The following is a 23,122-nucleotide window of genomic DNA, read 5'->3' as shown; positions in this document are numbered from 1 at the left end:
TATAAAATTACAATTAAATTATATATTGAGCTGTTTAAAAAATAAAATGTACTTACTTTTACATAACTTAAATTTATTAATTTAAAAAGCAAAAACATTAAAACCACGTTAAATAAATATAAGTTCTTTGACACCATTTTAAAAAATTACAGCATTGAAATTAAAAGTTACGTAATATGATAAGATTTTAATGATATATTTATATTCAACGTGATACTACTTTATTAAACGGAAATTGGCACTACTGTCACTGTCTAGTTGTATTTTATTCTTCCATTTCCGTTCGGCGTGTGAAAGGTGAGTTAAAACGTTTAAGTATTATCGTAAATAGTATGTTACTTCTATTACTAAGAATATAGATTTTTATGATTATTAATCACATTAGTTTTTAATCAAGATATTTGCTATTTAAAACAATTCTCAGCGTTATTTGTTTTATTACAGTTTGTCCTCGTGTAGATCTGCCTCCGTATTTTGACTATTTTATGTAATTACAAGTTTTTAAAATAGCATTTTAATACAAGTTTTTAAAATAGCATTTTAGTACTTCCAATACAATTGCAAGCATTGACTCATAAATTACAATAATTTAATGATGCAAAGTGGTGCATGACTAACTTAACCTAACTACTTACGTTTTCTAGTTGGCGGACCATTTCTGGTTGATATCACTAATTTAAGAGTTGCTACCTCGGTTACACCGTGAGTTTTTTTTATTCATTCGGAGTATATACATAATCGTAACAGAACTAATGAATAACAGCTAATCTTAATACAAATCTGTTTGCTTATCCATTTGTTCACTGGGTTGCTTAGCTTAGCAATTTCTAAAAGTTAATTTATTAAGAGAGACTAAGAAATATATGTTGTCTAAATTATTAAATGATGTTAATTTAGCCTAAGAATTAGAATTTCTACCCTTCTTTGCCACCCCCCCCCCCCCCACATAAATTCACTACTTTTCAAATTGTTAATTTTTACTCTGAAAATACGTTGCTGTCATATAACTCTGGTATTCTCTGCTAAATTATAGAGTTCATCATAGTTTAGACAGTTAACTTGGATTATGGATGTTATTTTATTTTACAGATAAAAAATGGGAAGAGTAATCCGTGCTCAACGTAAGGGAGCAGGAAGTGTTTTCCGGTCTCACACAAAACATAGGAAAGGTGCTCCGAAATTGAGACCATTAGATTTTGCTGAAAGACATGGTTATATCAAAGGAGTTGTCAAGGTAACAGTTGTATTGATTATCATTCTTAAATTGATTACATTTTTTGATAAAAATTTAGTGATTTTTCATGTTACTAGGGCAAAATTTTAGTTTTACTTTTGGCTATGCATTAAAAATTATACATTAGCACTTAGCCTTTGCTGTTGAACTACAAAGTTCTTTTATATTGTGAGATTCATCTGTTTTTAACCTCTTACAGTACAATATCTTGAAAAATATGAGACCATTAAAGTGGTTTGCTGTAGAAGATTAATGCTAGATTTAAATTATTGCAAGTTAGTGTATAGGAGAGCTTCAAAATGTTTTTGGAATATATTTAATTTGAAAAAAAAATTATATATTTTTTTAAGCGATTTCTTCTGAGCTATAAACTTATGCAAAAGTTTGTTACAATAGACAGGCATCATCTACAAACATAATCATTATAATCAGTAATGCCATCTTCACAAAAATGCGTTACAAAAGATCATTTGTTTCTATATAATCGTATGCTTCCTGTTCTTTCTGTTAGTCTTCTATAAAATTGTAATATCTCGTGGATTTTAATTAATAATTTTTACCAACATTGATGTTGCATACTGTTTTTTCCTAATTTGTACAGTGCAGTCTGTTTAAATAGCAACCTTCCCACGGGTCAATGAGATGAGAATGACATGTAAATGAGGTGTTGTTTTATACAGACTCAGGCCAACCATTCCTGAGACATGTGGTTAATTGTATCCCAATAACCAAAGTACACTGGTATCCACTCTCTAGTATTCAAATCCATATAAAAACAAATAACTTAATATGTTACATGCATGTTATATAATTTACATTTTGTTTGCATTGCTGTAGCAAAACGAAGAATCCAGTGTCACAATCCCATGAAATAAATGGATGCTGCCAAATGATAAAATAATTGATGGCCTGTCAGGAATATTTTAAATGAAAGCAGTTTAATTAAATCATATTTGAATCTGTTGCCATTTTGGTCTAATAATTAATATAGTAGAAGAGAAGAAACATTGCCTTAGAATTAGTTTTAATTCATTAATGAAGAGCTAGATAACTACATAGAGGTAATAACATCCTGCCTTTAAATATAATAAGTTCCATACTTCACCTAATCCAATGTATTCTATCAAAGGAGTGGGTAATTATTGAGAAAGTTGACATGTTCAGTTAATAAAAAAGGGTTGCTCTACACCAGTTTTGAAATTTTTTACTGAAGGTATGAGAAGTCACTTATATGTCGTCTCAGATGTTGCATTAAAAAAAAAAAAAAACATAAATTTCACCAAAGTTAAATTGTACTAAACTGGCCTAACAATTGGCCAGTTTAATATTAGGGTTAATTAGATGAGGTTATCGAGCATTAGGATGTTTGCTGATATCGTATAAAGATCAGAAACTCATTTAATTTCATTTTGTAATTTAATTGTGTTAATGTTTCATTATGGTTCTTCAGTGATAGAAATCATTTGACACAAATTTCAATAATTTTAGAACAAATAATAAGCATTAGATATGAAATTTTATTTCTGTAATTACTAATGATTTTTTTTTAAATTTTTTCCCTTATTGAATTATTTATTGTAAAAAACATTTTAACAATCACAGGTTAATGGTTATTAATAAATCAATATATTCAAGTTAAAATATAGGAAATGAAGTCAAATTCGAACCGATGTGCCTTCCCCGTGTAAGATCAAAGTATTTCATTAATTAAAATTCAATTTGGCTATAACTCTGGAACCAATGAAAATAGGGATTGCTATTTTTAATAATTATATTTAATATGTCATTAAAAAGCTCTCAGTTAGGGCTTATTACAAGAATTAAGAAAAAGTCTAAAATCAAAAAAATTTGGATTTTAGGCTTTTTAGAAATTTTTGTTAAGTCGATTGCAGTCTAAAGGAGAGGTGCACAACTAGATGTTACAACAGTCCTAAATTCAAAATTTCAACTTCCTATATGTACATACAGATGTCATGCCGAATCTATTCAAAATGAGTATTTTTCATTTTAAAATCTTTTAGTCAAAAACTACAATAAAGCACCACTTTTTTAAAAATATATTTACAAACAGTACAGTCGAAACAACATATGTTAAGATTATTAACTTTTGAATGCGTCATCTTTCTAAAAAAATTACCAAAAGAATGAAATTTTCCTCCTGTTATATAAAGTTTATATTACCATAATTTTCTTTTTCTTTCAGAATATTATTCATGATCCAGGCCGAGGTGCCCCATTAGCTGTTGTTCACTTCAGAGACCCATACAAATTTAGAACACGGAAAGAATTATTTATTGCTCCTGAGGGTATGCACACAGGTCAATTTGTATATTGCGGTAAAAAAGGTGTGTATTTTTATTTGCTTTTATTATTTTCTAAAAATTTTTAAAGAATTAAAATTTTTTAGCCATAGTTAATAAAGTTCAGTTTTAATGCAAAATATCCAATATTTATTTTTTTTATTGAATGAAACTTTTTTTTTGTGGAGTTGCTAAAATTTCATCCATTTGTCACTTAGTTACAGCCAAATGTGTTGGTAGTTTATTGGTAGTCAGAACACAGCACATGTAACAATTTTTCATTACTCATTACTAAATTGCCCTTTTACAGCTTAAGCCATTGTAATTAGAAAGATGAGCTATGCAAGTGACCTTTTTTTTTAAAGGTGGAGGAACCCCATTTACAAGCGCCTGGGCAGTGTTGGGCTCGCTAACAGGTTCTGCAAGATGTTATTAAATGCATATGTGTTCCTACACACTACTGACAAAACTCCACCCCTTCCTGGTACAGCTGGTTTGCATTAATTCAGGAAGGAATACATCCTCGCACACATTGACACCAAACATCAGACTAAAATCTCACCACACATGCCGCCATGGTATGCACACCCCATGGCCTGCTATAAACTGTGTGAGACAGTAATCCAACAAATCATGGGCCCTCTCGCACCAACTTCTCATGTCCCCAATTATTTGGTGTGTCCATCGACCTCTGTCACTAGTGTCCCATCGCATCAGCCATTTCTTCCTTAATGGAGCTAACCACTGTTCTTTTTTCTGCAGGTGTTTATGCTTGTTGCTCTTTAATCTTCCTGCGGGTGATTTCCAGATCGACAGGTAACAGTCCTGCCAGTACTTGACTGCCTCTCAAGAAACTGTGCAATATGCAACTAGTACCGAGGCAACTCCTGTGTAATGATTCGAGAGCAGCCCCCTGTATATGCCGTATCTAGTGATCCTTCCCCATATCTTGGCTCTATGAAGTGTATTAGTATCTTGGTAATACTACGACAGACAGCAACTTCTTCCTCTGCTGCCGCCTCGGTCTCCCCCAGTTCTACATTTTTCAATTAAGAGAAGTTTTGTAAAAAAAAAAAATCATACTCTGGGTTTTATCATTTTGTTAATTTGATAAGTAATTGCAGTGAAGAAAAAATATTTGTTATTTAATGTAAATATGTGATTGATAATTATATATATATACAAAAACTTGTTAGTTCTCGCATTATGTAAGAACCAACCAACTGATTGCTTTAAAATTTGCAGGATACGTTTGTGTTATCCCGGGGAAGATTTTAAGCCGTAGAATGAGGCCCTAGCCCCCTTAGGGATGAAGTTGTGAATTAAAGATATTCAGTAAAGAAAAAAAAATTAATTCTTTTACTTCATTATTATATTTCTGTCACCTTGGCAACAGAAATAAGTTATGAATTTTTCATTGTCAAAGGTGTTGTATATTTTAGTTACTATTATTCCCTTTTTTCTATAATTAAGTTTTTTCTCAGGTTTCTATAAAGCTTGAATACTGTTTAATTGTTATTTATCAGTATTATTCTTACAAGCATGAGGGTAACAAACTGTGTAAGTCCAGGGGCTTCCTTGGACAGTTGGGAATGATGAGTAATGCAAGCCCCAGGGTACACCTGGGCTAAGACAGTCCCCTGGCTAAAACAGTCAGACAAGCAAAGTGAGCCCCGACCAGCTAATACATACATACACACACGCAGAGTACTTTTTTTCACAAACTGCTTTAAATTGAAACTACACAAAATAAAATAGTAAATTAAGGAATATACAGGAACTGGTAGAAAATCCAAATGGTTTTGAATTACACTGTAGGTCTCGTCTATTTTAATGAGGGGAACTGGACCGGTAACAACATTTACCTTGCTTAATGCCGTTTCAATAGCAATGGATTCCAGGAACAAACATCAGCATTCGTTAAAGACATATTTATTTTAATTTGTGCTACTTGTAGTCAAAACTCGGCAGTTTCTTACAAAGTTAGGAGTTTGTAGGCACAGATAGTATTCCCAGTCGTAGTGCAGAATAATTTTAGAGAAACAACTTCATCTTTAAAAAGGATACCCACAGGCCGTCCATGTACCGATTGTACTCCCTTAAATATTGAAGCTTTGCATCATTCAATCAGGAACACACCATTGTGTTTTCTGGATGAAAACACAATGTTGTTGTGTTTATTGAAAACACAGATGTTTTCAGGACATGTCATTTCAAGAAATGGTGACTTTTCATGGTCTGCTTGCTTCCCAGATCTTTCAGCAAAGATTATTTTCTACAGGGATATTTGAAGTAGAAAGAGTATGTCAGAAGGCCTTAAAGAACTGAAGTGTGCTGTTTACATTGAGTAGGTGCTAATACTGAAATCCACCGGGTTGGTCTAGTGGTGAACATGTCTTCCCAAATCAGCCGATTTGGAAGTCGAGAGCCAGCGTTCAAGTCCTAGTAAAGCCAGTTATTTTTACACGGATTTGAATACTAGATCGTGGATACCGGTGTTCTTTGGTGGTTGGGTTTCACTTAACCACACATCTCAGGAATGGTCGAACTGAGAATGTACAATACTACACTCATACATATCATCCTCTGAAGTATTATCTGAACGGTAGTTACCGGAAGTAAAACAGGAAAAAGAAAAGAATGTGCTAATGCTGAACAACATGATTGTGAAGGCAATGAAAAACTTACAGGAATAGTGATCATCAGATATCAGATATAATTTTTAAACCCAAATAAATTAGAAATTATAATGGCAAGAAAGGTGTTTCAAATCTATATCTTCAGGTCATATTTATGATCTGTTACTAATTTCAAAACAATTGATTTTTTTCCCGATCCATGTATATGTATTATGATTTTTAATAGTAAATTAAAATTTTTATTGGCGATTATTAAAAGAGAATTATGATGAATTCTAGAATCTGAACTGCTTATTATCTTTGATAATAATGAAGATATTTTTAGAGGCTCTTTCTGAATACTCTTTGTAATTTAAGACGTCCTTATACTTTCACTTACAGATTGGAAAACGATTAGCACTGGGAAGGCATATTTAGAAGAAGAAAAAAAATATATATATATACAGAGTGTATCACAAAGTAGGTTTCATAACCTATCTTACTCATGAAAATAAGGTTCTTGTAAACATATCTTAAAACATTTCTTTTGCGGATTATTACTAGTGAAAGATTTCGTTCAGATTTCAGGTACTCCAGTGAAATGAGGTCATAGTAAAATTTGTAGGACATTAATTAACGGACAAAATTAATGGTTTCTTAGGGATTTCGACCTGAAACATTGAATAAAATAGGTCGCAGAACCTTATCTGCAGTACTTATTGAGAAATCTAGGGTGACAATCAATAAATTAGGGTAAAACCCCCCTGTTTTTTATGTTTGATATACAATAACTTTTTTAAATAGGTAATACACATAAAACTAAGAGAATTATGATGAATTCTAGAATCTGAACTGCTTATTATCTTTGATAATAATGAAGATATTTTTAGAGGCTCTTTCTGAATTCTCTTTGTAATTTAATACATCCCTTATACTTTCACTTACAAATTGCAATACAATTAGCACTGGGAAGGCATATTTAGAAAATATATATAATACACAGAGTGTATCACAAAGTAGGTTTCATAACCTATCCTACTCATGAAAATAAAATTCATATAAACATGTCTTAAAACATTTCTTTTGCGGATTATGACTACTGAAAGATTTCATTCGGATTTCAGGTACTCCAGTGAAATGAGGTCATAGTAAAATTTGTAGGACATAAATTAAGGGACAAAATTAATGGTTTTTTAGGAATTTTGACCTGAAACATTGAATAAAATAGGTCGCAGAACCTTATCTGCAGTACTTATTGAGACATCTAGGGTGACAACCAATAAATTAGGGTAAAAAAACCCCTATTTTTTATGTTTGATATACAGTAACTTTTTTAAATAGGTAATACACATAAAACTAAAAGAGAATTATGATGAATTCTAGGATCTGAACTGCTTATTATCTTTGATAATAATGAAGATATTTTAGAGGCTCTTTCTGAATTCTCTGTAATTTAAGACGTCCTTATACTTTCACTTACACATTGCAAAACGATTAGCACTGGGAAGGCATATTTAGAAAATATATATAATATACAGAGTGTATCACAAAGTAGGTTTCATAACCTATCCTACTCATGAAAATAAAGTTCATATTAACATGTCTTAAAACATTTCTTTTGCGGATTATGACTACCGAAAGATTTCATTCGGATTTCAGGTACTCCAGTGAAATTAGGTCAGTAAAATTTGTAGGACATTAATTAAGGGACAAAATTAATGGTTTCTTAGGGATTGGTACTTATTGAGAAATCTAGGGTGACAACCAAATAAATTAGGGTAAAAAAAACCCCTGTTTTTTATGTTTGAAATACAATAACTTTTTTAAATAGGTAGTACACATAAAATGTTAAAACAAAACTTGTAGACAAAATGGTGTAAGATAAGTTGAATAAAACAAGAAAACTCTGGATTTTATTTAGAAACAGTACATTATCATGTTTGTCAGAAAAGAACTTATTTAATGTAAACAAAAACCAAATTCCTTTTTGGTGATGTAATAATTTCTAAAAACAAAATTTACCGTTATAAAAATGGAAATTACACAATTTTAAAGTTTAAATTTTAAAAAAATTTGTCACGTAATCATGCTGATCACCTGATCATTATGATCTCTTACCTTTATTGCAAAAACATAGCTTACTTCATTGTTGTGTAATATTACATTTAGAATATTTCATTACTACAAGTTAGTTTCTTATGGGAATTTATTGTGATCAGTTAGCTAATTGATTGTCTACTTTTCCGCTGTTGTCATTTAAATATTGTTTACCTTTTTTGTAATTGTCTTTTACTAAATAATTTTTTCTGTAGTTTCCAAAAGAAGCCTACTGTGAAGGCGAAGGCCAAATCAAAATTCACTGATGTAAATGTCTATCAAGGCATTTACATCGATGGCATCCCAACAAGGCCTAGCTAATTACTGTGAGATATACTCAGATGGTCAAAAGACGACCTCCATTAAAGCTCATCAGGGTGCTATGAATGTGGGGGGCTGACAAGAATCATCACAAGTCTTCCCCTACAGTGGTTGGGATGTTCTACCTTCTAACATTGCCATCAATATGTCAGTGAACAGGAGAGGATCACCCTTTAATGATTAGGTGCTTTGTTTATTTAAGTTTATGAATTGTTCAATACAACATTTAATAATCATAATGCTACTTCAAACAGTACCGTCACAAAAACCAACAAACAATTTGAAGAAACGGGGAGCATTAATATTAGGGGAATAACAGGGAGGCCTAAATCTCCAGTAAATAATAAATCATTAGAGTTTATGAGTATTTATTGAGAATCCTCATTCCTAGACTCGGAACAGCAGCACAAGAACATAACATTAGCCAAAGTTCAGTGATTCGAACAAGTGAAAATTTCAAACCTTTCAAAATTCATTTGGTACAAGAACTTATTGAAGATAACTACAATCAAAGATTTGAGTTTTGCAAAATTATGATGAACAATATTTGTACAGATCCTAATTTATTAAACGACATAGTTTTTAGTGATGAGGCCACATTTCCTTTAAATAGTAATTCACCATAATTGTCAATACTAGACTAAAATATTAATCCACACAGATATTGTGAGGCATATACTCAGTATCCATCAAAGTAAATGTAAGGGCAGATGTTTGTGGACAGTTGATAGGGCCTATATTTATGATAGAAATTTAAACACTTTGAAATATGAGGTTTTGCTTCTCAAACATATTGTTCCAAATATTCAAAACATTTCTTTAACGATACAAGTGTATTTTCATAAAATCCTGATTATTATGAAGAGATTTAATGCACCAAGGTATTTTATCCATTAAAAAGTTTGAATTCTAAGCAACAGCAACAGATAAACTTTCTATGCTTTTCATGTTCATTTACTAATATATAATAAAATTAAGCCATACTGTAGATTTCAATCAAAAGGTTTTATGGTTTCCACATGTAAATTATAAAAGTAAGAATTCTCTAACATCTAGTTGTAGAACTTCATTTATTTTCTGTAATCGTTGTGTGAGAAGACTAAATACAAATTTGTAACTTTCATAAGCAGAGCTATGAGAAGAATTTTAGTCATAAGCAAGTTCTTTATTAATGAAGAAATGTTGAAGCTCTTTCTTATTTTTGTATTAAATATTCTTATACATTTATTTATTTATAAAATATTTTATGAACGTTTGTTATTTGTTAATACACTGTTGTCGCATAATAAGTTAATAATTATTTTTACTGTTCATGATACATTGATTTTATTTAACCTTTGATTGAACCAGTTCCTGTTAATTTCAGTGATACAGCGTGCCTCATAAATGACCAGTCACTTATATTTCAAATTGTTTGAAATCTTTTGAAAAAATATCCAACCATAGACTCCTTACTTTCAGATTAGGGTCCTTTCAACACTTAAAATCTCCTTTGTCAGTATCTAAAATACATACCCATCTCCAAAACATACATTACACAAACTTGTATTTAGAATATTAATTAAATTTATTAAACATTTATGGTTCAAGATACATTGAAAGCAATCTTAAGTAATACAAATAGTTGATTATGAATATGAAATAAGACAGAATTACTGAAATACCAATAAATATTTGACTTGCCAAGGTAACCTGAGGCGAATGATTAATTTAGAATTGATTGATTGAATGGAATGCTAATTTAGAAACTGTGATCTCTTTAACAAGTTTTAGGTAGATTTCATAAGAAAGCTACCTATTGAAATGGGGGTTCCATTATTATTCGACTTCTGGAAAATTTTGACATATCTTCGCATTTCACATCCCCAGACCCCCAAAACCACTGTCAGCTCAAAAGTTTATATATACATTTATTTATTTTTTGCTTTCTTGTGGGTGCAATAACTGCTTTAATTTTGCAGCAATCACTTTCAAATTGTTTCTTAAAAATAACTCATCCCAAAATCTCAGTCGAATTCATTTAAGTAAAATATTGAATTTGTTTAAAGTTTCTACTATTCTTTGGATAAAGGCCTAAAACTTATCTAAGTAAAGTTTTTTGATATCACAGATTGTCTCAGGGGGTGGAAAAAATGGGGTTTTGAATACAAAAAAAAATCATACCTCCCTTTAAAGGCACAGTATCGAATTGGTTTAAAGTGGTCGTTAGTCCTCTAAACATTTGATGATGAGCCCTTACGGCAAGGGATTACCAAAATGTTGGTGGAATTATAAGAAGGTTGGGCTTGTCATATGCTAAACATGTGAAACGTTTTTCACTTGCAACCATTGACATATTGAGTAGATTTGAAATTTTTCTTAATTTTAAGATAGAAATTTTTTTATCCCCTAATTAGCACTGGTGAAATCTACTTCCACCTTCTGACATGCCGAAAGGGATTTTTATTGACCCACATTGGGTAGCTGTGTCCTTTAACATCTCTGGATTGATGAGTAAGAGTACGTTAATTAGAATTCAACAGGACAGTAGGAGAAAATATCAAAGATTTAATTGTGATTTATCTGATGTAGCTCTGATTTGAAATATTTACTAATTGCATGGGAAGACAGGCAAGTAGAGTAATCTTCTGCATCACACTGATAAACTTAATTTAAAATAAAGATTCGTAAAACGAACAGAATTTTCTTTTAAAACAACATATTTTGACATCTTTTTAGCCTTCATTTTGTTTATTTTTTTCTAGCTACACTCCAAATTGGTAATGTAATACCAGTAGGTCAAATGCCTGAAGGTACAATCATTTGTAATCTAGAAGAGAAAACTGGTGACCGTGGTAAATTAGCTCGTGCATCTGGTAACTATGCAACTGTTATAGCGCATAATCCTGATGCTAAAAGGACAAGAGTTAAATTGCCATCCGGTGCAAAAAAAGTCATTCCATCAAATAACCGTGCCATGGTCGGTAAGTAATTATTTTAATATGTACATTTAAAAAGGCTTTTTATTTACTCTAAATTTAATGTTTGTGTGTCATTACCATAGCTCACAGACTAGATTTAAACATTTTAAATGTTAAGAAATAAAATTATGAGATCACAGCTATTAATAGAATCCATCTCATTTATATTTTTATACTCCTTTTTTTTCCCTATTTGAATAGTGTGTTTGCTTATTATCAGCCACCTGGGGAAGCAATTTCACTCAAAAAAATAAGAGAAATTTAAATGATCATACTGATAAAAATACAGGTAATCAAAGCAAGCAGCTGGAATTTGTTATAGCAGTTACTTATTATTTTGATAATAAGATAATAATATTTAGATAATTCATTTAATCTATTAAAATAGATTTTGGGTGTCTTCACTGGGTAATTATGGTTATATCAGGCTTTCTCTGAAAACCAGTGATATTTATAATCTTTAATAAGGAAAGTGACACATATCAAGATTGAATAGTCGCTATCCAAGCCTGTTTTGTTATGTTACTAGTTGTGAGAAAACTAAAATAATCGCTTGAAACAACCTGCACAGAAAATAAATTCTGTACTTCTTTCTCAATTTTTTTCCCCATTAAAAGCAGTTTAGCGTTTTTATGGTTTAATTCCTTCTTTTTTTTAATCATTTTATATGCTTTACTTCCTCCCTTTTTTTATTTGTTCTTAATGTATGCATAGTTCATGATTAATTCCCATTTTTATCTGCATTTATAGCTACAATTCCTAAATCTGTCTCATTTTAGATAAAATACTATAGTTGCAGAAGCGTCTCTAAGCACGCCCTCTGCAGTGATCTGATCACCACGAGACATGTACTAACGTATCGAGATTTTCCACTAGTAAACGGTACATTCCGATGCTAAGCTGAGGGGGATTGACACTCACATACAATGTCCTTTAGTAGGGTAGGATTTAACACTGGTTCTGTAAAGATTAGGGAAACATTATTCAAGCATTTATTTTTAAATCAATAAAATGGTGTGCAAGTTGTATTAAGAGGCCTCAGATCAATGGATGACAATTTAGTAAATAATTTTTTTTATAGTGCATGTAACTGTTGATTTAGGATCTGTAGATTGTTTATTAGGTATACGTGTAGCTTGTTACATATGTGAATTGTTAGGACAGGCTGTACTTTTAATTATACAGTACCAAAAGGTGTGTCAGCATTAAATATAACCATTCTTGTCTACCAAGGAATGAAAGTGCTAACCCTCCATTATACTCCTATAGAGGTATTGGATAAGTAATGTAACTGACTGTATACAGTATATACGAGGTGCGACAATAAAGTAATGAGACTGATTTTTCTTTGCAAGATGTGGCAACCCTGCAGCTTGTGTAGGCACACCATCTTTGACCTTGGTCTATAAGCTACTTCTAGTCCAAGCGGCACATTGATATAACTGCTCAGTCATGAGTTGTGCTGTAATAAATGAACACGTGTTTGTGTCTCTCGTCACAGAAACGAAATCGCAAAATATTGCGCAACAGTATGCCATTTCTTTTTGCGTTAAATTGGGTGAAAACGCGACAACTTATGGTAAGCTTCATAAGGCTTTTGGAGAGGAGGTTATGTCAAGAGCTCAAGTTTTTCGGTGGCATAAAATCTTTAGTGAAGGCAGAACGAATGTTGAAGAGACCGCAGTGGACAACCATCAACCTCACGGACAGATGTCAACTTGACCAGGGTGCGTGAAATTGTACGATCTGATCGAAGATTATCTGTGAAAATGATTTCAGAAGAACTCAACATCAATCGAGAAACAGTTCGTCTAATATTAACTGAAGATCTTTGTATGAGAAAGATTTGTGTAAAAATGGTCCCCAAAAATCTCGCACAACACGAGACTAGGACGCACAACAACAATTCCGTGAGAAACACGGAAAAATGTGGCAGCCGATCTGTTAGAGCAAACAGAAATCAATCCAGATTTGTTGAGCCGTGTTATCACTGGTGATGAAGGTTGGTTTTTTCAATACGATCCAGAGACAAAACGCCAAAGTTCGCAACGGTGCTCAAAGGGATTACCCAGACCAAAAAAAGCTTGCATGTCAGAGTCAAAAGTGAAATGCATGTTTGTGTGCTTCTTCGATTCCAAGGGAATTGTTCATAAAGAGTGGGTGCCTCCTGGACAAACTGTTAACCAATATTTCTACAAAGAAATTTTAGAAAGACTTCATAAACGAGTTCTTCGTGTCTGTGCCAACATTGCTGATAATTGGATTCTGCATTACGATAATGCGCCATCCCATACTGCTTTGTCAGTACAGCAATTTATAACCTCAAAACAAATTTCATTACTACCACAGCCACCTTATTCACTAGATATTGCTCCGTGTGACTTTTTTCTATTTCCAAGATGTCAAAAAAGCTGTGACGAGGGTCTTGGAGGATATTACAGAAGATGAGTTCCAGAAATGTTACCATCAATGGCAGAAGCGCTGGAATAAGTGTGTGCAATCAGTGAGGAACTACTTTGAAGGACACAACACTAAACATGACTAAAACGGTAAGCAACTTTTTTTTTCACATCAGTCTCATTACTTTATTGTCGCACCTCGTATATTCAGATTCAATTTGCTTATTTAGTTACATTCTTAGATTTTGAAAACTTAATGTCTTGAGTAAATGGGACTTCGTTATATTACTAATCAATAGCTTCCTTAAATTTATTATTATGATACACTTGCACTGTAATTTCCTCATAACTTCACTATCTTATTTTTGGTAGTAGAAGTAGAAATCAGTGCTATATAACATTGAAGGATTCGCTGACACCAATTAGGAAAATTTGTTCCAATAGTTGGAGTTTGATAGTAGGCCTTCAGACATAAATAGATTTTAGTACATACTTTTTTTTTGGTAAGTCATCATTATAAAGTTATAATTTGTTTATGAAGAGTATATTTTTAATTAGAAAATGTGCACATCTTTATATTATTAACATCTTTAATAGAGTGTATATATATATATATATATCTTCTTTTTTTTTAATTTTCAGCACTGAATAAAATAATTTTGTGCTGTTAGAGCATGCAGATAACCAGAAAATCCCCATACCATTAGGCTAATCGAATGGCATTACTTCATTCATTTCTTATATTTTTGTGCAACTTGTTCCTTGTGCCTTACGTTTGGAACTTAGTATTAATTAAAATTTAAGTCAAATGGTTTGACTCCAGTTGGTATGAAGTCCATCCTCAGGAAATTTTAGTTACAGTTAATTAAGTCATTAATAAGGAAGCTGTTCCAAACTGATCAGTGGTGTTTCGTAGAACAAAATCTTACGTGAATTAACAGTTTTTTAATGTAACCTTAAAATCACATTATTCATGTATTTTTTTGTAAAAGAAAAGAATGATCTTTTGTTATCATTGGATTATTAATAATGTATAAAACAATTATCCATTCTGGTATTTAAAGTATTTTCATCTGAAAATTCAAATTGAAAACATCAGTTCAAAAACTTGGCCTAAAAATAATACATATTTCTGTGATTTAGAGATCCATAGCTCATGCTCGGTAATCGCCTTTACATGGTTTTCTTTACAGTCCTTTTAATATTGACATTTTTCCAGGGCCTCTCTCAAAATTAAAACTTATAAAGAAAAAAATGTTATTTTTAGTGTACAGTTTTATTAAACGTCAAACTTGAAGAATGTGCTGCCCAGAATTTTACCATAAGAACTCTATAGAACATGTAGCAAGCTAGTTGAAATTAAACTTATTTGATTCAAGGAATTAAAGAAGCACCTGCTGCAGGTATTTATAGAACTGTAAAAAGGATTAAATGATTCATTGACAAAAAGTCATCTTCATTAACTAATTTAACATTACTAACTCAGAGAGTTTTACTGTAGAATTTGTGATAACATTCTCTGACGTCTCGTATTTCCTACATTCAGATCAGGTTAGTCACATTTTAATTACGTTCCACATGAGAATATACCACTGTTGTACTGGTATGCATGACTTTTTGTTTTATAGAGAGCAAGATTGGCAGTAATTAATACGACTGGCACCAATAAGAAGCAACAGCATACAATAATCTATATCAAATTTTATTTAACCGTAGGCATCTTTGAAAAATTCTTAATTAAAAGCGGCTTTAGACATTGGATTTTGCCTTATTAATTTTTAGTTTTCAAATGCAATTCTGAGATGAGATGTTCTAGTTATTACAGAACTATTTTGTTATAGGATTTACTGTCTTACCTAATTCTATGACTATTTTTCTTTTTCTGTTCCTAGCCGAGGTTGTTTTCATGTGCGTAGTAATAATATTCTGTATGTTTAATGTAATTATGTTACAGGTATTGTTGCTGGAGGAGGACGTATTGATAAGCCAGTATTGAAGGCCGGTCGTGCATACTTCAAGTACAAAGCCAAGAGAAATTGCTGGCCTAAGGTTAGAGGTGTGGCTATGAACCCTGTTGAACATCCACACGGTGGTGGTAATCACCAGCATATTGGTAAAGCATCTACCGTTAAAAGAGGAACAAGTGCTGGACGAAAGGTCTGATATTTATTCATCTTTACATTCATGCATATTATCTACCTTATGGTTTTTAACTCTTGTTTTAAGTATTTTTATGGACATATATCAGTGATGGTAAAAAGTGACATTTGAAGACCGATATTAATTAATGCGGATAATTTCTAACTGAGATAAAAGTCCATTTTTGTTTACTCATCCCTCTACTATAGTATATAGGACAACAGAACTGAAAGTTAATATTAGTCCTTTTTTTTATAATTGAAATTTGCCAAGTAATGGAGTCAGTTCGTTTACAATCATGAGAGATGCTGGTCAGAATTGACCAAACTCAGTTTATTATATAATGAATTTTATTCTGCTTTTATGAAGTTCAAAGCAAAAAATAATGGTGATAATAGAATGTGTAGTGGTATATATTTATAAGTTATTTATTAATACTCAAACTGAAAGTAGTGCAAGCAATTATATATTTGTAATAAATATATTATGAATTTTTCATTAAATTATGCAAGGAATGCACCATATTAAAATGTATAGAAGATTAGCTACGGAAAATTAATTTTAGGAGACTATGAGCTGTAAAGGTTTAAAGATATTAATTTATTATTTACAACAAACGTTTTCCATTATATCTTTAAACATATTTTCAACAAATGAACAGTTCTTTATTGAATTCAATGTGTATATGTGTGTACATTTTTTGTCTTTATTTTGATTTTGGATTAAGCATTGTTGAGGATAACTACAAAAATAAACAAACTGCTACAATTAGCCAAATGAACCCATCTGGTTCTCCTCAAAATAAATGGCTGCCGAAATTAAAATTTTATAATTATTACATAAATGTGTAAGCTATCAATTTGGTTAAAACGCACTAATGTAATATTTACTAAAATATAGATGTGTAAAACCCTAACCAAAAATGGTGGAAAAGCCTAGCTTTTTAATAATCAAAAAAAATTAAAATATGTCTTTTCTGTCTTAAGTTATTCCGACTGGTTTAATGCAGCTCTATAAGATTCCGTGTCTAGTGCCAGTCATTTCACTTACAGTATACATCCTACATCCCTAAAAAATTTTTTTTACATATTCCAAATGTTTCCTGCCTTCACAATTTTTCCCATCTACGTGTCTCCAATATCAAAGCAACTATTCCAGGACGTCTTAATATGTGATATGGCCTATAAGTCTGTCTCTTATTTTAACTATATTTTTCCAAATGCTTCTTCATCAATTTGCTGCCAACGCCTCTTCATTTGTTACTTTTTCCACCCGTCTGATTTTTAACAATTTTGTACAGAACCAAATTTCAAAAGCTTCTAATCTTTTCTTCTCGGGTACTCTGATCTTCCAAGTTTCACTTCCATATAAAGCTACACTCCAAACATATACTTCAAAAAATATTTTCCTGACATTTAAATTAATTTTTGATGGAAGCAAATTATCTTTCCGATTGAAAACTCATTTCGCTTGTTATATTTGGCATTTTATATCGCACCTGCTTCATCCATCTTTAGTAATTCTACTTCCATAATCTCTTCTATCTTCCTTCATCTATATTCAGTGGTCCATCTACATTATTTCTACATTTCATTACTTTTGGTTTTGTTCTTGTTTGATTTTATGCGGTAGTTTTTGCATAGGACTTTATCCATACCACTACTCATTGTCTCTTCTAAATCTTTTTTAATCTCAGCTAGAATTACTACATCATCAATAAATCGTAGCATCTTTATCTTTTTACCTTGCACTGTTACTCTGGAAAAAAATTGTTCTTTACATCATTAACTGCTAGTTAGTTCTATATAAAAATTAAAAAGTAAGTGGGATAGGAAACATCTTTGTCAGACTCTCTTTTTTATTGTGGCTTCTTTCTTATGTTCTTCAATCATTATTGTTGCAGTTTGGTTCCTGTAAATGTTAGCAATGCTGTGTCGATTTATTTGCTTTTTGTTTTAATTTTCCTTCTACTATTAAGCTGAACACTAAAATTGCTTTCGTTGTACTTATACTTTTTCTGAAACCAAATTGGTCTTTTAACACTTCTTCCACTCTATTCTCAATTCTATACAGAATTCTAGAACATTTTTGATGCGTGAGTGGTTAAGCTAATTGTTCTGTATTCTTCACATTTATCTGCTGCTTTCTTTGATGTGACAATAACACTCTTTTCGAAGTCTGATGGAACTTCCCCTTTTTTGTAAATATTACACAAGTTTGTGTAATCTATTTATTGCCTCACCTGCACTATAGTAATTCTGCAGGTATCCCTTCTATCCCTAGAGCCTTTCTGCCATTCAAATCTTTTAATGCTCTCTTAAATTCAGATCTCGGTATCGTATCTTCCTTTTCAACTTCCACTTCTTTCTCTATTACATCAGTTTCTAATTCATTTCCTCTGTGTAACTCTTCAATATATTCCACCCATCTATCAACATTTTCTTTTGTTTTATAAATCGGTGTACCACAAAAATTCTTAACTTTCCTGTATGCTCCATCTAGTTTACCAATGATCATTTTCTTTTTACTTCTAAACACCTTTCTTTATTCACTCTTTTTGCTAGTTTGCACTTCCTGTTTATAGTATTTCTTAATTGTCGATAGTTCCTTTTACTTTCTTCATCACTAGCATTCTTATATTTTCTATGTTCATCCATCAGCTGCAATATATCGTCTGAAATCAAAGATTATCTACCAGTTGCCTTTGTTCTGCCTAAGTTTGCTCCTGCTGATAAGAATTTCCTTTTTAACATTCTCCCATTCTTCTTCTACATTTTCTACCTTATATTTTTTACTCCGACCTCTTACTATGTCCTCTTCAAAAATCTTCTTTACCTCCTCTTCCTCGAGCTTCTTTAAATCTACCAATTCATCTGACACCTTTTCTTTGGGTTTTTAAACCCCAATCTACATTTCATTAACACTAAATTATGGTTGCTATCAATTTGCAGTCGAGTTGATTTTTTCTAAATTTTTGCGTAACCGTAATATAATCTATTTGATACCTTGCAGTACCCCTGGCTTTTTCCAAATGTATATTCTTCTATTATGATTTTTAAACTGGGTGTTGCCAATTACTAAATTAGACTTTGTGCAAAACTCTACAAGTTGGTCCCCTCTTTCATTCCTATTGGCCAGCCCATATTCACCCACAATATTTTCTTCCTTGCCTTTTCTGATGCTTGCATTCCAATCTCCAACTATTAAATAAAATTTCATCCCCTTTTTTGTGTTTAATTGCTACATCAATTTCTTCATATACACACTACCTCATCTACATCATGGACACTTTTAGGCTTATAGACATTAACAATCATTGTCGGCTTAGGTTTTGATTTTATCCTTACTATAATGATTCTATTGCTAAGCTTTTTGAAATACTCTATTGTCTTCCCTATCTTCTTGTTCATTACGAAACCTACTCCTTTTTTTTATTTTTCCTGATTAGCCTTCGGTAACTACCGTTTAGATAATTCTTTATGAGGATGATATGTATGAGTGTAAATGAAGTGTAGTCATGTACAATCTCAGTTCAACCATTCCTGAGATGTGTGGTTAATTGAAACCCAACCACCAAAGAACACCGGTATCCACGATCTAGTATTCAAATCCATGTAAAAATCACTGGCTTTACTAGGACTTGAATGCTGTAACTCTCGACTTCCAAATCAGCTAGCTGATTTGGGAAGACGCGTCAATCACTAGACCAACCCGGTGGGTTACGAAACCTACTCCTGCCTACCCTTTTTTTGACGCTGAGTTAATTATTCTAAAATCACCTGACCAAAAGTCATTTTCCTCTTTCCATCGAACCTTGCTAATTCCTATTATATCTACATTTAATCTATCCATGTCCCTCTTTAAATTTTCTAACCTACCAACATTTTTTAGACTTCTAACATTCCACGCTCCAACACGTAAAATGTTACTTTTTAATTTTCTGTGGTGACTTCTTTAGTAATCCCCACCCAGATATCTTAATGGGGGGATAAGTTTACCTCGGGAATATTTTACCAAGGAAGGAGCCTCCATTTTTGTTACATAAAATTGCAGAGCTACATTTTCTAGGGGGGGAAAACAACCAGTTTTCCATTGCTTTCAGCTACACAGTACTCAAAAGATTGAGTAATGTTGATATGGATGTTTATGTTTTCTTGACACCCTTAACAACTACTGAAAGAGCTGCTGTCCTTTTTCAGTATTCATTCCTTAGTCTGGCTCAACAGATACCTTTCCGATATGGTTGCACCTTTGGTCCAACTACTCTGTATCATTGACCACTCAAGTCCCCTCACTATCAACAAATTCTCATGATTCATAGAGGGAAAAAATGTCATAAAACCACTAAAACACAAGATAAATAAATTATATTAACTTAGTTCATATAAGATCCCAATAAAGATTTATTTAACCCATTACTAACTCATTTGTTGTGCCAGCTGTAGATTTTTAAAATTTTAAATAGAAAAATTTGTAATATACTGAAAAGAAAGCCAATGTCGAATAAGATTATAAATTATGATTTACATAATATTTGAGCACTGATTTGATGGGCTGCCAAATAATGGTCACATGACCAAAGGGAACTTAAAATCATAAAATAAGCCCGTAAAGATTTGTTTAATCTTAATATGCAATAATGACATTGATATTCTACTAATCTTATCATAATGTCTTATTATAAATATTAAAACTATATGTTTACTCATATATACTATACATATAAAATCTATAGATAGCAATTGCATTAAATTAAACAATAATACTCAAATATATTATACAAACATGTAATACGTAATAATCTGAGTTAACTGGATGATAGAGATAATAACTTTGTTAAAAATGAATTAATAGTTGAGACAATAGTAATATTATAATAATAATAATAAGAAGAAGAAGAAAATGACTAGACTTTTGATTGATAACTGGTTAATTATGAACCACCAAATCTGAAAGTGTTAACATTAAAATGTTTATACAGAAAAAAAGAAGATAAAAATATTTGATTTAGTATTACAGTTTATTATATTTAGTACTGCTGATTTTATTATTAGATTTTTTTAAAAATAATTCCACAAGCCTGCGATGGTATAGTTTTTTAATTTTGGATAATTGATTCTTATGTATTTCTTAGCGCTGAATCCAAAAATAATCATTTCTTTTCCATCTTGTCAGAATTTTTTGCAAATTTAAAAATTTGTATAAAGTTGAAAAACGTGAAAATGTGATACAATAAATAGATGTAAAAGTCTTTTGTATAATATATTCACATTTTTGGCTTATACTATGCATTCTTATAGCTAAACAGTTGATTGATCTGAAGAGAAGGGCAAGGGGGTCAATTTCTAACCTAAATTGCCATAAAAGAAGCTTAATGTCTATTATAGTGCATTTTTAAATGATTTTTATTTATTTAATTAATTTTTATGAGGCCTTTGGAAACCACTTCCCTTCTTCACCCATCCATAATGATGAAGTATGTAAATTACTTACGTTTATATTTCATGTGTCAAAGTTTCTTTGGGCGGCTTATACTCTGCTTCATGTTTTTCCTTTTTTGTTCGCTGTAGGATTCATCCAGCAATAGACTGCCATTGCTGTAGTAGTCCATTTTCCTTGATACTTCCTTTCTTTCATGTCCTGATGAAATCTCTTTCCCATCTCTTCACTAACGCCCAGATTTTCAGGAAAATAATCCACATGTGAATTAGGAAGTGAATATTCAAGTTCATGGAACAGCCTAAATTTTTGTACTTCTGCAGCATGTTTTCAACAATTGATTTGAAGTTCGGATCCTGCTTATTCCCCAGAAACTTGATGTCTTTAAAGGCTTCCCCAGGCTTGTTTTTCTGTAACTTCCATTTGTTTCTTAAAATTACCACTTCTGAGAAGTTTTCTAATGTTAGGGCCAGTAGACACCCTCTTTTAATTTGGCAGTTGATAAGACTGGAAATTTTTGTCACAGATGTATTTAAAACATTTACCTTCTTTTGGTAAGGCTTTGCTAAATTGCTTCATTAAGCCTAATTTGATATGCAGAGGTGGAAGGAGAACATTATTCAGATCTTTGAGAGCTTTTCAGAGCACATTTTCTCCTTGCTGTCCTAGGAGCATTGATATTATTTTCAGATCGCCGCACATAATCCACTTATGATTGTCATATTTAATTTTATCAAGAATGAATTCCAAATTATCATAACCCTATTTTAAATGGACAGAATGTCCAACGGGTTTTGATGGATACTTACTCCCATTGTGAAGGACAACTTTGAGGCTTCTTTTGGATGAATCTATTAACAGTCTCCAGTTGGTACTTTCGTACAGAATGTTAAATCGAATCAAAAGTCCATGTACATCAGTGCAGAAGACTAATTCTTCTTCAGAAAAATAAGGAAGAAAATCCTTTTCTCTGTACCTGGTACTCAAGTCAGATTCTTCTCTTTAAGCTTCGAACCAAGCAATTTGAATTTTCTATATGAATTGTCAGATGTAAGTCTCAAACCAAATCATTTAGTTCAGTCTGTGAATATATACATAGCTGTGCTCTGGCGCACAGCTATTTCTGGGAGGGAGAGGACGTATTACAGACCAACTGTTTCTAGATTTTTTTTATTAGAATAATTAAATGACAAATATAAGTTACATTCCTGGCAACTTGAGTTCTGGTTCAGTAGATAAGGATTATTTTTCTGTAGCATTAAATATATAAAATTATATTAAGGTATCAGTATGACAAAAGTTTTAATTGGTTTCTTAGAAGTTAGGTGTACTTTTGATGTTGCATATTAAACTCTTTGTGATAATTAATTTTCATTTTAATTTTGTTATTTATATTTATTACTACAGGTCGGTCTCATCGCTGCTCGCAGAACTGGAAGAATCCGTGGTGGAAAGACAGATCAAAAGAAGGGCGACGATTAAACAGAATGTGTTATATTTGTTTATTGTGGGAAAATTACAATAAAATTATTTATAAAAACTGTTTGTATTCTATTTTATTTTTGTTTTTTTACTGTATGTATGCATGCAATAAGTGTGAGTCCAGCACTTATAA

At 31.6% G+C, this 23,122-nt stretch overlaps 1 protein-coding gene across 1 annotated transcript; it reads left to right on the top strand.

The window, feature by feature from the left end:
* The first annotated feature begins 154 nt into the window (after nt 1-154).
* RpL8 (ribosomal protein L8) lies at nt 155-23,047 on the top strand. The gene is made up of 6 exons (XM_075380766.1): nt 155-297; nt 1,090-1,234; nt 3,438-3,579; nt 11,315-11,533; nt 15,884-16,086; nt 22,915-23,047. The coding sequence occupies exons 2-6, from the start codon at nt 1,097-1,099 to the stop codon at nt 22,987-22,989; spliced, it is 777 nt and encodes a 258-aa protein (XP_075236881.1). The 5' UTR covers nt 155-297; nt 1,090-1,096; the 3' UTR covers nt 22,990-23,047.
* Nucleotides 23,048-23,122: the final 75 nt, after the last annotated feature.

This window comes from Lycorma delicatula, chromosome 12, assembly GCF_047948215.1.
Source record: "Lycorma delicatula isolate Av1 chromosome 12, ASM4794821v1, whole genome shotgun sequence".
NCBI classification, from domain to species: domain Eukaryota; kingdom Metazoa; phylum Arthropoda; class Insecta; order Hemiptera; family Fulgoridae; genus Lycorma; species Lycorma delicatula.
Note: the sequence above shows the minus strand (reverse complement) of the source record. Positions and strands in the feature narration are given on the sequence as shown.

Coding starts and splice junctions, on each gene's coding strand:
- RpL8 (XM_075380766.1), top strand. CDS start 1,097: ATGGGAAGAGTAATCCGTGCTCAACGTAAGGGAGCAGGAAGTGTTTTC. Junction 1,235..3,437: donor ATATCAAAGGAGTTGTCAAG/GTAACAGTTGTA, acceptor TTTTTCTTTCAG/AATATTATTCATGATCCAGG. Junction 11,534..15,883: donor AAATAACCGTGCCATGGTCG/GTAAGTAATTAT, acceptor ATTATGTTACAG/GTATTGTTGCTGGAGGAGGA.